A 15675-nucleotide genomic window follows, 5' to 3' on the forward strand; every position below is an offset into this window, starting at 1 on the left:
TCTGTTTCCCAGCTACTATTTGGGTTCTCATATCTACCCTTTTGGGACTGGTGTGAGGACTGCAATTTCCTCTTTATGGTATGATATTGTGTTCCTGTCTTTTCATATAAAAGGACTTGTATGAACGGTGTCAGGAGCACTATAACAGTTAATATTCATTAGCATTTAGAAAAGTACCCTCTTTCCTCTTTCTATGGATATTAAATTAGTGTTATTACTCAGTAGTAGGTAAGCAGCTGTTAAATCCCATCAACCCTAAGTAAATCACTTTATTAAATGTATTCAGATCTGTTTTTATTGTATCCTTAGGAACTCCTTGGTTCCTCTGGGTTTGGAAGGATTAATTATTGAGGAAGTATGTAGTCATCAAAATGTCTGACACCTCTGCAAAGGGAATCAGGAAGCTCCTCTCTCCATTTGGGAAACAATCAAAATATTCCCAAACTAGAGATTAATATATTGAGATTAAGCCTCTGGTGAATATTTCACCACACATGGTTTTATAATACAAAATGTGTATGAGTTTTTTCTGCATATTAACATGAGAAAATACCTCCATTACCATTTAGACTGTATTGAAACCCATATTTGGGAGTTTTTTAGAAAATACCTCTAGTTATATGTCTAGCAGGTGTCACAGGAACAGCTCTAGAGTCCTGTGACGATGCACAGACTCTACTCCTACGTGTAAATACAGAAACACAGCACAGACAGCAGCAGGGCAAACTTCCCTGGATGTCATGGCTTGCACAAATCACCTCTGAGCTGCAACACTTCCAACTACTGGAAGGCAGTACCCCTCTTCCAGAGTCAAAACCTTTGGTGCGCATCTAAAAATCATGGGATGAGCAAAGATACTTTCAACCCTGCCTGTCCCCTCTTTCCCCGCTGTTCCCCTTGCAGGGAGAACTCTGAATGATGTCCTACTGGGCAGAATCATGTCCATAAAGGGAGGCTTTGGAGCCAGCCCTCAAAAACTGTTTGCATCTGAAACACTTTTGTGCATGTAGCAAGAGGTTTTTTTATTATCTTAACTTGGTGTTTCTTGCTGCATTTTAAGAACATTATTACTTGTCCTGTCATTAAGTGTAGACAAAACAGTTTATATTCTCCTTTGCACTATCTGCTTTAAAAGACTTTTAATCATCTTTTTAAATCTAAAACATCTTTTTTTATAACTAAATGATCCAAAGCATTTTAATAATGCCACATCCATCAAGTGGTCTAGACCTCACAAAGGATCATTCCATGAATATCGAAATGCGCATAGCTTACTGTTACAGAACTTCAGATTTTGTTTGTCTTTCCCTTTTTCTCTCCTTGACAAAAAGAAATCATAGAATGATGTTTAACTCAAAGACCACTTCAGAAAACCAGAACTTCAGACATTACTTGATGCATAACAGATCGCTGTAGAAACCACAGTGAATCTTTTCATTGTGCCAGGTTTGCAGTTATCCTACAAGTATTTTTCCTGTGCAGTACTTCCTCTGCTAACTGAATGTGTGAACATAGTTTAAAAATGTATACTATTTAAGAACATATACATATGTCTCAAATAAATAATGAATATCTGCAAGTTTTAAGTTACAGTGAAAATATCCAAATCACAACTTACCTTTTGAGTAAGTAGAGCCTGAACAACCTGATTAGCTACCTGAAAGAAAAAAAGGATTCAGAATGAGAAGGGAGTTGGATAATACACTGATGTTTTGGGGTTTTGCTTAAGTTGTGTTTATCCTAAATCAAGGATTTTTTTTTTTAATCCTTTCTCATGCCCTGCCAGTGAGGATGTTCACAAAAGAACTGGGATGGAGCATTGCTGGGACAATGACCCAAACTGGCCAAAGGGAAATTCCACACCACAGAACATCATGTGATATAAACTGTGGGAGTTGCCATGAAGGAAACTGTTCTTATCTCAACATACAAGTTTTATGCTGATTCTTCTCCCCATTTTACTGCATTTGAGCAAGTGGCTGTGTGGTGTTTCATCTCCAGCTGGGCTTAAAACCACAACAGTCCTCTTTTGGAGCCCAATGTGGTACCCAAAGGGTTAAGGACAGATCCGACCAGAGTTAAAATATTGTTATAAACATTCATTGTATTGGTTTCACAGTTACCAGTGGCTTTACACTCCACTTTCCATCTACAACCCCCACCATTTCTATAATTTCCATAATTTACTAGTATTTTAATCAGATAATACCAGTAAGAATACATGAAATCACATCAACTACTTTTGTGCTAGTCTTCATTATAAGCAAATGTGCACTGTATCAACTGCAGTGTGACATGAGGGACATTTACTTAACTTCTGTCATCTCTTCTTTGCAGTAGATTAAACCTTCACAGTTCTATGTGAGGCTGGAGTGCATCAGCATGGATTGACTGCATTCTCTAGAGCAGATTTTTACCAGCCAAGGATGGAGGCCTGAATGTTTTCATGAAGTTTAATTGTTTCTTGATTAAATATTGACAAAATGGTACATCTATCATGACAAGCAGAAACCATAAAGTGCCACAGAAAATTAAAGACCCTACTGTCATTGAAATGTGGTTGGAAGGCATTCACCCCACAGAGCACAATTGACTTGAATGAGATTACACACCATTGATTAGCAGAACTATATATTCAACAGGGAATTTTTGAAGTTATTTATTTTATACATCCTTTCTAATTTATATTTACCAGCAAGGATAGGGGCAGTGAGGTGGAAGAAGGAGGGAGAGAAAGAAAGACTGAGCTAAGATCTTCTGCTGATGCTGTCCAACTTGAAGGTTCAACACCATATACGGACAAGTTCTTGTATAATGTGCAGGCTTACTGTTTTCCTCCTGCATTTAGGCAGAGCAAGTAGAGATGTCTCTCTTAGAAAAAAAGAGAGATTTTTTTGTTTCGCTTTTGGTTTACAGAAATTACAGTAAAATTTATGCAGGTATCACTAGATAATCTGCATTGATTCTTGTTACTCTTGGTAAATTAAATAAAACCCCCACCACCACTGATATAAACTCAGAGGGGAGCAAAGAGCTGCAGCAGCTAATTCACTTCTGTAAATAATTTACTTCTGCTAGATACAAAAGCTACATTTGATTCATACTCATAAAATTGCCTGGTATCAAATTTTCTTTCCAGACTGGTCCCTAACTTCAGGCAGCCTGTGGAACAGTGCTCCAAAAGAATAGCTCTATACATGATTTAACAGAAGACACAGACTAATATTAGAACAGTAATAACCAACAGAAGTAAACATGCTAGGGTTTTGAAAGCCCATGTGCCTTGCCCTGCAGGCTCTCAGGCTCTCCATCCGACACTGTTCCTCCTGGCAGGTGCTTTAAGGTCTGTTTGCTCTACCTGAAAATTGAACAAACCATAGCGAATACATTATTTCTTTACTTTCTGACACGGAGTTACTTTACCAAGGAAGAGCTAAAAGGTTCTTTGATGTGTGCACTAGTCACTCACAGCAGCATAGCCTACAAAATTACTCCTACAGCTTTACATATTGTACAGAGGAGTGTAAATGGCATAATATTCCAAAAGGGAAAAAAACTGAGTCTGCTGATGCATATATGACAAATTTTCCAGTTTTTGAGTGAAGATAGGTATCTAAATGGAAGTACCTTCCAGTGATCCATTACTCCCATGGAACTCAATTAGAAAGATATGTAACCAGGTTCTTTAGAAAAGTGTGGCTATTTTTTTTGTCTATTATCTAGCAACTTGGCAAACTGTTGTTATTACCATTCAAGACTTTCAGGTCTGTATTTTTGGTATTCAGCAGGAACAGAGGTGGGAAGCCTTCAGTGGAATGTTCTGCAGTTACTAAAATTAATTTAGCACTCAATAAGTGGAATCATAGCCAAATGTTTGCATTTCAAATGAGGTTGCCATTCTACTCCTACAACATATGGAAATAAGCTGCTGAACTCAACAATCAAATTCATTTTAACTTACAGGTATCAGGAGACGCCATGGATGTGAACAAGCAACATGAACCAGGTCCACAAAACTGATAGTCACAACTACCAAAAACTGTGGAAATTGAGATCATTGAAGGCAGAGGAATTGACTTGTGAGATGCAGAAAGTGTTAAAATGTGAAGTTCCCACCTATATGAGGCATAACTGTGGCTCAATCCCAGCAAAAAGCAGGCTGTAAAATTACTTGACCTGTGACAACTGCAGTTAATCAAGGTGAAACAAGGAATAGGACAGAGATGTCTCGTTCCTTGGTCTACTGTTCTGCAGAAGGTGACACTCCTTGCTTTCACACTGCCTACCTTTCCTTTGAACTTAATAGCCAAGATCTTTAGGTGATGTTTCCTTTTCTGGATTTCAGTGAAAGAGATAAAAGTTTTTCCTTAAGCAATTATGTTTACAAATATATGTCATAAAGTGGTCTTAATAGAAAAGGTATAAAAGAATGAATCAAAGAAAAGAGACCCTAATGCAACATCTGTTATGCCTTTTACAAGTACTGAGATTTTGCACAGATGCCTTTAATGTATGACTCCATATGCACAAAGACATTTCATGTGTACTAAAATAAAAGACTTATTCTTTTATTCAAATCTTAAAAACAGAATGCCTTTTTTAAGACAACTCTGCATTTTTGATTAGTTAATTCTTAAAACATCAGCAAAAATATCAGCTACCCCAAGTTGCATAATTTCCTGCATATGAATATGGTGAAGCTTTGACAGAAATCTCAGTTGGCACGGTGATGTGAATAACCAGGACATTGCTACCTACCAATAAACTGACAGCTGAATTCCACAAACTGGGATTAAGCATGTTAACCTCAAAGCCCAAAGGTATAAGAAGACAACCCTGGATTTTACATTAAATTTTTCAGCAATGGAAAGATACATTTATGGAGTAAGTCTGAAATTAAATAAGCGATTTTCTTATTTATCAAGTACTGGAACATTTCATTGACACCTTTTTCCAAATACTGTTCCAAGTTTTTTACACTTACAATTCAGAGATAAGCAATTATTTTAAAATCCAAAATGAATAATTGTTAAAATTCATAAAGGACTCTGCTCAGCTTGACCCATATGTTTTTCAGATTTGATCTCTCTGAACATGTGAGTTTCATTGAATTTCACCATGAAAATGGTTACAGAGCATGCATTGTTACGTCACAGTTGCAGGCATTTATGCAATATTAAATGTAGGACATTGAAAATACTATTTAAAATAACTGATTAAAAAAAGAAAAATGAGACAAAATAACGGCAAGCATAGCTATAAAAACTCAGCTCTGATATCTCTTTGCTACAGACAGACAGAAAAATCACTGTGGCTATTTTTGCTTCCTTTATATTCAGCTTAATGGCCACCAGCACCTGAGCAGAGAGCACACTGTGCATAGCAAGTGTCCTTGTCACTTTGCTGTGACCTGAGGGACCACGCAGGGACCACCATTGCCAGGGTGGCCAGGTTAAATGTGCTGGAGTGACCCGAGCAGAGTTTGCTGTGCCCAGGGGACAGAAGCTGCAATCTGAGGTTGCTGAGTGATGAGTGAAAAGTGGAAGCATTCTCTCAGTAGTTATCAAATGATGCTCCCAGCCTTCAGTTCCTCAAGGGCCTTTCAAGAGCCAGAACGGCCAGGTGGCAGCCAGGGAGGGAAGCACTCCTTGTGCATCAGCCCAGGAGAACTTCATTGCACTCACAGCTCATTTGACTACAGAGGCAAAATTAAAAAATGAAAATCATGGTTGTAGTAGGCACTCACATGTTTCAGTGGCAGCTTCAGCTGTCTGAGGTTTGGGTGTGATCACAGCCCTGTGTTCCCAGAACAGCTCTGTTCCTCACTCCAAACCTGCCAGGTGCCCCTGAGGAAAAATGGGGCTGCAGCACGGACAGACACATGGCTGCTCCTCAAATACATCTGCTCCTAAAAACACTGAACTGGCTCTCAGAACCAGACAAAGGAAGGGCTGAAGAAATTTTCTCTTTCAAGAAGAGGGGCTGGTATGAGTTATGAACAGAGCAACCATCAGACTTAAAGCCTCTACAAAAATAAATTTTCCAGTGGAAATATTTTCAAATATTTTTAATTTTGAAAAAAAATCGTTGTATAAAACATTTTATTTGCTTAAGATCTCCAGTAACAATCCCTGTCTGGAAAGGACTTTTTGGTTATTAACTAATTAAATTTCTGCCCCATCTCCTCTTTATTGCTACTATAAAGAAAGAGGGTGAGAAAGTGTGATTTCTTGTGCAGCTCCACCTAAAGAACATGCTCAGGTGAATGCTGACCTGGGAACCCTGCAGAATTTGAAACGATTAAATATGGTTTTCTGGCCTCAGTCAGTGACAACAGCTTCTCCACCTCAGTGACCAGAAGGCATTAGGTGAAAGCTTGTGTCAGCTGAAACAATGCTGGTTACAGGGCCTCTGCCAAAGCATTGTGAAACACACAAATAAGAGTGAGATAAACAAGAAATAAAACAGAGAAGCCCAAACCCAGGGGTGGTGAGAAGCACTTTCTCCTGAAAAAGTTGACACAGGGAGAGAAGATGGATACAGTTGTGATAATATAGAAGAAATGAAAACAGCCAACATAATGTTGAAGGTAATAAAGTTCAGAGCACAGTTTGATTTAATTATATGTTCTTTAAACTGAAACAATGTGTGAAAAACAATCCTGGGTCAGAAATCCATCCTGTTACTGCAAACAGAATAAAAGCATGTCTTCTGTCCTTATAATCTGCATGGAGTGTTTTGCTGAAATGGACAGTCACAGTGCTTCACTCACTTCCAAAACTAATTATGTAAGCAGATTTTGTCCTAGACAATGAGAAAATAATTTTAAGTCAGGTTTTGTAATTTAAGCCGAAGTTAGCAATTATATGGTAATTTCATCCTTATCACCAAGATATCCATGCATGGTTTGAGTGTGCACTGAAAGAGTGACTCAGGGCTCTGCAGACAAAGGTTCTGCTCCTACCCAGAGCCACAGAATGGGCAGAGCATGGCCCACTGGGAAGCACTATCTGTAAATTCCCTGACAAAAATATGCCACCGTGGCAAAAGAGAGGATTTGCACTAAAAATCTGCACTAAACTGGAGGTTTATTGTCCCAGAGCTGTATTTCTCAGGCCTCCAACACTTCAGCAAATGCCAATTAAAAATTTAAAAAGCTGGTGGGAAGACTGGAATTGTCCTCTGCCCTGAGTGGTTTGCTTGCTCACGCGCTCCTTTCTCCAAGGTACAGCTGGGGTTCTTGTTTTGTTTGCATGTCAGCTAATTACTTATGCCACAGCACATCCTTATTATGGAATGGGTAAATGATTTCTAGCAAGCAATTCTTTGAGCCACTAAGAGCTTCAAACCTGCTTTAACTCAGAGGCAAGTTGAAGAGCCTTATTGGGGGAACAAGTGAGCATCAGTACATGTGTGGAGAAAGCTCCATGCAGCAGGAGAAAGTAGACACTTCTGGAGTGCAGGCATTGCTGGAGTGCTCAGACAGTAAGTGAGGAGTGAATTATTTTCTAGCTACAACTGGAAGCTCAGCTCTAGCTAACAGCTAGAAAAAAAAGCAGCATGAGAAGCTGTGTATGTAACCCTAAGGGGGAGCTGAGAGACTCAATTCTGGGGTTTTGGGATGTGTTACATGGGAAAGCTGAGGGATTCTTGGTGGGAGAAGCCACTGCCACTTTGTTCCACTTTACACAAAAGGAGTGCACAGCACCTAACAGGGAAATTATAATCTCATCCTCCTAATGAAAGCAAACCAGTTCCATGTATTGGTCACAGGGATATCAACTTTTCAGTGAAGAGCTGTGGACAAAACAGGATTTACAGCAGAGGTCATGGAGGACACATGTTTTGACTGCCAGACACATGTTCGTGGAATTAATTAGAATGAGGTAATACAAAAATTGCAGAACAATGTCAACCTTGTAAGAGAGGGAGAGATTAATTTGTATTAATTTAATTATAGTACCAGGTAAGAACAACCTTTTTATCTACCTTACCTCATCGAGACATCTTTCATACTGTTCTCTCTGATTTTCATTTTCCAGAGCCAGCGCTGAATTCTCTGCCTACAGTAAAATGGAATAAATAAGTAAATATGTAAATTTAGCAAAGGATATCTTTCACCACTTGAGAATTCATAAAAATCCTCAAGGGGCTTACCTACTATACTTCTTCAAGATCCAGAATAAAATGCACCATACAATTTACTTTTCTGCAGGTAGGTGCTTTGAGTAAAACCAGAAGTGACATTCATTTATGAAATTATTCACACCCTGCATTACAATTTAGAACAATATCATGGCAGATATTCCACTTATGTCCACTATCTCACCTTGTCAGGTGCAATAGAGTTGGCAATGAAACACTATAAAAGATATTGACATATCTCCTCTTCCTCTCCCTTTTCTGTTTAGAGGGAACTTCCTACTTGAAAACTTGGACACAAACAGATGCAGCCACTATCATTATCCACTACAGGGAAATGAAAGCCAACATTATGTAAACTTTTAACTGTGGCAGCCCCTCTCAAGCCTGGTTTCTGCAGTGGGGAACCCCATATGCACAGGTGATTCTACAGCTAACTGGTGAATTAATACATCCTTTAACTGACCCTGATAAATGTAATAGTCTTTGCTTACAAAAAAATCCAATTATTTCAAGAGTGAGAGGTATTTTGCCATGTCTAAATGTAGTCTTGGAGTCAGAATCTTTTTCTCCCACATATGTAATTTTAAATATGATAAAAATTCCTGTGCAATAGAGCCTTTCATCTGTCTTTAGTTTTCATTACGCTCACATTTTTTGCATAGTGAAAACTTAAAAATAGCACAATCTGGTAAGTAAATCACAGTAAAGTATTTTTCTCTATACATCTATATTGACTTTAGGAATTCTTACAGTATGGGAAAAGGAAAATCTCCAAAGTGTGATGCAGTTTCATCAGACCAAGTTTCAACTAGTCTTCTCTTAAACACTGAGAAACTAAAACAATATATATATAAAAAAAAATCTATAAGTTAAAACTGGCTCCAGAAATCTCTCTGCCTCCCATGCATAACTTCCCATCACATAACCACAACACCAAAATCAATACATTCCCATATTTATAACTATTATGCAATTTACAGTACTTGCATTCCTTTAACCTCCTGTCAACCTATAAAACTTTAAAAAGTGCTGTTTCAAAGGAATTGTGGTTACACAAAACAACAGTGATAAATACAGTTAACATTTGTAATTTTAGAGGAAAAATTAATTTAATGTGCTGTATGCTGTGAAAGGTGCACAGTTGCCTCTTCCTTGTTAAAAAAGTCATTGAATCAACAAAATAAGAATCCCAAAGTCTATTAAATTGATTCATTACTACAAATTTCAAATTCAGCTGAATCATAAAAGTAAGGCTAGGAAGCAAAAGCAAATGTACACTATTATCCAGAATCTTGAAAAAGATTGAAGAGTAAAAGTGTGGTAAGAAACAAGGGCATATAGAGTTTACTTATTTAAAAGTCTAAATAAGTGTACAGAATCCGCACTTTATCTCCAGGGTACAATTAAAGCCAGCAAAGGTGGTAAAATGCTCTGCATCATATTTTCACAATGTCACCTATGAATGGGTTCAACATATGGCTATAAAAAGTCTATGGGTGATCCAGCAGAGAGCACTGTGAGATGAGGCAGCAAAAAGTGGCAGATGCAGAAGTAGCAAAGTAGAAGAAGCTGCAAAAGCAGCAGTAAGAAATCAGAAGCTGGAGGGTAAATGGTCCTCCAGGCTGAAGAAGCCACAGTTTGCTTTTGCAGACACATTCTGGCAGATTGATTGATAAAATAAAGAGATGTTTGCTAAATAAAAATACACCCGAGTTAAAGATTTTCAAATGTTTTCTCTATGAATATCCCCCTAAAATGACATCAAAAAGAAATTCTGACTGTTTTGAAGCAATCAATAAAGGATTAGTTCACACAGACTTCCACTCACACATATTGATAGACTTACGGATTTTGGCTTTAATTTTTTTTTCATTTTTATTAATATAAAAATACATTGTATGATTTTATCCTAAAATAGTTTGGGCAGACTGCATTTCTATGCTTACACATAGAAAAGTGTACAAGAACTACAGCACACACTTGTACTATATGAAATACACAGAGAGCTCCCCATGCTTCTCTTACTCCATGTTTTGGAATGCTGTTAAATGGAATGCTAAATCTTCCTGGATCTGTTCACTGAACCTCTGATTTCAGCAAGCTATTCCATTACAAACAGGCTACCAAAATTAGGAAATCTAAACCTCACAGCATTATAAATAAATGCTACATTTCAGCTCTTATCAATCCACAGTGGAAACATCTGTAGCATAAAACCTATTCTCACACCACCGGTTTTAAAATTGTAGTGAAAGGATGCAATGCAGTCAATGTTAGCTTGAGTCTTGTGCTTCTTGATTGCCAAGCAAATCATGCCTATTTATTTGGCATTTTTGTAATGAGGACTTGACTAGAAGGGAACACTCGACTGACTTTGCTTTAGAATCTCTGCCAGTTCCCACAACATGGGGAAACCACTACTTGATATATTGAATCATTCTACAGTGCAACCAAATACTTGATAATAATCCTCATTCCCCCAAAAGTATTCATTTGGAAAATTTGTAATAGCACTTACCATCTCAAAACCCTGCCTCCTAATCCAAACCTTCACTTATTTAACAGAAATCACTGGGTTTTGATGTTATTGTAAGGCTGCTCAATTTTTGCTCCAAAGGTTCTGCCCTCCTCTCAGATTGTATATTTTGGGCATCCTTTGCCAGCACATCTCCTTGAAGGAAACTGCTATTAAATTTCCATTTTTATTTGCAGGCCATGCTTAGAAAAGGCTAAGCTGCGGGAGGAAGTCCCCCCTCTCTTCTCACACCTTGACAGCTTTTGCACACTTGCAGGCAGCCAGGGGCAGTGATAGTTCTGACCCCAGTGCAGCCACTAATCCCATCCGTGACCTGGCAGGGGACTAGACAGGGAAAACTGAGCTTGCTGAGAACAAGCAACTGGGAGTCCTGAGAACAGCACTTTCTGAGATAGCCACTGATTTCTGTAGTGATTTCATTTAGGCATAGCAGTCCTCTAGGAATTCCTGGATATTTTACGTCACACATAGAAATGAACAATCATTTTCTGTCCCTCAGCTTTACTAACACTGAATGCAGCCTAGCACACATGAACTCTCAATGCCTGCCACCAGCACCCTGGACACACACATCATTTCTTGGGGGAACAGCTCACAGAGTACAGCAGCATTTAGTCAGCCTAAAGGAACTGTGGCAAAACTTACCACTAAATGAAACATCAGTACGTGCTGCTTTTGGGTCTTTCCAGATTCAAGGATCCTAAAATGTCAAAATAGACATCCCTCCCAGAAAGGTATTTTGCACTAGAGTCTCTCCCAACACTGGAAAATTTTAAGATGGCTTGGGAAATGAAAAGCAGCCTCCAACTTCCTGAATTGGAGATAACATGGCTCTAATGTGTGAGATGGAGTTTGAAAGGCATAACTTCAGACTACTTTAACAAAACAGGCTGCCTTGAATTGATACCACTGCTAATACATAGTCATTATGAAAGACTTTGTCAACTGATTTTAATTCCTTCTTCAGGATGGAAAACAGCCTTGGTGATGATAAAAATTCTTTGAGTCAGCTAATAGCTTTCTCTCTCTCCCATAGATATTCCTCCTGTGGGACAGCTGTTTGCACAGTTTCAAAGTTAATAAAAGCCTACACACCTGATGCTTCAACAGACAATCTCCTGCACTTTTATAATGACAACAAAATTAATTAAAACATTGAATTTTCTACTAGAATGCATGAATAAAAGAAAAGCATGACTAAAAGAGAATTATGTACTAGTTCTCTTTACTCAACCTCTGTCTCAGAGTTGAGGCAAAACAAAGGATGGGAGGGGGAAGAAAGAAGAAAGCAGGGTGTGATAAGCATTGTGCACTAAGGGAAGAGGAGATCATAGAATCACAGGCTGGTTTGGATCAGAAAGGACCTTTAAAAATCATCTAGTCATGGGCAGGAAATGAAGGTCTAAAGGTTGTACATCTAGTTAGCAGCTCAGCACGCTCTGAAGGTATCATCAATAAAGGTCAAGAGGAACAAAGTTATGACAGTGAACTTTAAAATCCCTGACAGAATGCTACCCCACTGTTACCATGTGCACTCCTTTGTTATTCATACTAAACCATTTGTTCATTTATAGAAAGCTTTATTGATTTACACAGGCATTCATTTGTCATGCCCAGTGCAGTGTATTAGGAGTTGTCCAAGCACTTAAAATGTACTCAGCAATTTTTTCCTGCTTTCAGCTGCTGATTTTGTACAGTTTTGTGGTCACAGCTTCCTACAGCACATGAGAGATCAAACCCTGTTGTTGGCAAACCAAGAAGTGGTGCTGTTGCATTTTTTGAGGTACTTGGAGCACTTTGGGTAAGCTGCTGTTCTAGGAAGACTTTACCTCTTGAACCACCTCTGGGTCTTTGGTCACAGGGAACTTTTTGCATGTTTCTGTCCCTGCTATGCAGAGAATCTGTCCTCTGAAAGACCAACCCAACAAATTGTCAGAGAAAAGTTTAACACCATATTTAGGCTGGTCAGAAGAGCTGAAAATTACATTTGTGATTTTAAATCAATGTAATTGTAGCAACAAAAGCCTTAATTTAATTCTAGCACTATAACAGCATTTCCATTGGCCACTTTCCAGTACCTTTTATATTAGTAAAGACAGCTCTTTGCTGGAGGAAAATGGGAACTGGACCTCAAGGCCACCTGACAACATTTGGATGTTTCCACCTTGTCCTTTACACCTTTTCCACAACAGATCAAAGCTTGGGCAGCCATGGAGCATCTCCCTGCTGAACAGCTCTGCTCCCTGGCCCTACATCCCCAGGGCACTGAGACTGGGGAGTGATACCTACTGATTAAATAACCAGTGAATTTAGTGGAATAATACTTAACTAAAGTGCTTTTATATTTAAATGTCCTAGTCTTAACTATTTCTGCTGGATCATGGAGTTGGGAGAAAAAAAACCAAACCAACACACCAAAAAGAAAAAATTAGTGATATGATGACAGCCAGGCTTCTCACCCTTGCTTCAAACACTTAGCCTTCTCAGTAGCATAATTTTCTGTTTTATTTTTTAATAGTCTGTTACATTTAACCCCACTTAAAACATCTGACATATTTTATCTGAAATACTCAGCTGGTGTTTAATTCCCATTAACTTAAAACACATCATGGAAGTAGCACATATGTGATATTAAATAATAAAACACAGAACCATACAAGTGTCAATTACAGTTGTCTATAAAAAGGCCACATTAAACCTTATTGGGCAGCACTGGTGGGGATCATTCTTGCAATTCACAACTTCAACAATTTTTTTTTTTTTATTACTTACTGTTACAAAACTATATCAAACCTCAAAAGCAGTCAATCTCCCTGGACATGCTCTGCTATAGCTGTGTAACCCATGGGTTTGTAGACTCACAGAGAGCAGTACAACCTTCTAACGTATGCTAGAAATCAGAAGATATTTATTCAACATTAGGAAGGCAACATAACCACTTAAGGTTACAAAAAACCCTTGGGTTTAACTGTTGTAAACAAAAAGCAGCCCAAGGTCCATGCAGCTTCTTACGATGCCTCACCAATTATTGATGAACAGATTCATGTATTTAAACATGAATTTACAGCAGAAATTATGCAGCAGTTTTAAAATTTGTGTTGATTTCATGCTGTCAAAGATCAGAACACAGAACTCTCTCATTTATCTGCAGATTTTTAGCAGTTTGTAGGGAGGGACTCCCACCCACAGTCCTGGATGGGGCTCATAACCACAGAAAGCTTTTGCTGTCTGCTGAGCATTTCCCAGCTCACACAAGACAAAACAATGGGTGTCCAACCTAAATGAGGAAGCCTCCCTTTGGAGAGAAGAGTGTAACTTGAATTTATTCCTCCAAATCTACTTATATTGGATAAATGTATAAACTTCAGGATTCAACAAACCAGAACCAAATGAGATTGATACCCTGCTGATGAAAAATTACTCTAAAAATGTTCTAGAAATGACTAAAAAATGTTCTAAAACGTTCTAAAAATGACGAAAGCAAACCTCATATTCCTAGGAACTCCTCTGTGAAATAGTTCCCCCCACACACACCAATTTGGGACTGGAAATTTTCAGCTGGTCCAAGAATGGAAATACTAAGCTTTTTTGTTGTTGTTGTTGTTTTTTTGTTTGTTTGTTTTTTTGTTTGTTGAACTCTAAAGTAGTTAAGAATGACAAGCCTTTAAAACCTTCAACATTTTCCTTCCGACACTACAGAAATGTTTGGAGTTGACATTTTAAGAAGGTTAGGAATAGATCCAGCAAAACAGACTGCATTGAAAGCACAAGCTTATCTTCAAGCAAATAATCACCTAGGCTACAACTAACAGATATATCAATAATAGAGTTGTATGTTTACCTGCATGCAAATTGTAGAAAACAGTAAATTCTACCTGTATTTACAGAGATAATAATAGACTCTCAACACTTCTACTGCTAAAGCACTGTCAATACAGGCCTTTGTACAAATGGGTTAAAATTATGAAGAATGCCCTTTTTTTCCCCAAAAGAAATTCTTCCAAATGATCCCATATAAAACATTTTTTGAGCATAAGGAGTAAAAGAGATCTGAAGAAGCAGAGACAGCCAGCATACAGCTGTATTACCTGAAGTTAAAGATATGGGCTGTATAACACATGTACACTTGATAAAGCATGGAGAGCCAAAAGCCCCACCGAGATTCCCATCCCATTCTTTTTTTCCCCCTTCTTGTTTTAAGTGATTTGTTCCCTTATGGAATTGCTCTCCTCAAGAACTGAGAGCATTTCACTCTGGCAGACTTACTGTGCTTCACCATGTAATATTCACAGGCAGTTACTTCTTCTATCCAAGAAATAAAAATCCCTGGTTCATGAAAAAAGGTCTGAGATCCTGAAATTGTAAGTCAAACTGAGATTCTTAAAATTAACACAGACAAAGGCAAGTGGTGAGGACTTGATAAATCCAAAATAGCATTTTGTGTTTAATATTAACACATACCTAAGCATCTTTGCATTGAAAACTCTTATAGGAGCCAATCATATCAGATTTGGTCAGTTGCATTTGTTTCAGTTTTTCCTGCCATGGGAAACTCTAAGTCTTTGAAATAGTAATTATTAGAAATTAGTAAAGATTAGTTGAAAACCATCTGTAAACACAGCACTGAAGCTCAATAAAATACAGTAATTTTCAGAAGAAAATATTTGCTTTGCAAGGAAGCATTGTGGAGAAGACTTTTATCAAATTTAGGAGTGACACTGAAACCAAAAGCTAAATTTTGGCTTTGAATCTTTCTGAAATTATACATATGGCAACCATTTTTTTTCAAGGTTTTTAAAGGTAGTTGTTCCATTTATTTTTATTTTTAATTTCAGATCTTGAGAAAAACTCATTCATGTATTTTAAGGCAGTTTTTCAAGTAATAAGGGAGGCCAATTCAGAATTTACTGTAAATGAGTTATCCTTCAAAGCTGGGCAATTTTGACCATGAGCTCACTGACACTGACAGTTTTGTACTTGCTGTGATTCCATTA

The 15675-nt window shown here is 37.9% G+C and overlaps 1 protein-coding gene across 1 annotated transcript in view; it reads right to left on the reverse strand.

The window, feature by feature from the left end:
* NCKAP5 (NCK associated protein 5) overlaps window positions 1-15675 on the reverse strand; it is a 331504-nt gene that overhangs the window by 85658 nt on the left and 230171 nt on the right. The window contains exons 7-8 of the mRNA XM_062498376.1: window positions 7995-8063; window positions 1619-1657 (exon numbers count right to left, since the gene is read on the reverse strand). Of these exons, the coding sequence (XP_062354360.1) occupies window positions 1619-1657; window positions 7995-8063 (108 nt within the window). The remainder of the gene's footprint in view (window positions 1-1618; window positions 1658-7994; window positions 8064-15675) is intronic.

Source organism: Cinclus cinclus, chromosome 9 (genome assembly GCF_963662255.1).
Source record: "Cinclus cinclus chromosome 9, bCinCin1.1, whole genome shotgun sequence".
In the NCBI taxonomy this organism is placed as follows: Eukaryota; Metazoa; Chordata; class Aves; order Passeriformes; family Cinclidae; genus Cinclus; species Cinclus cinclus.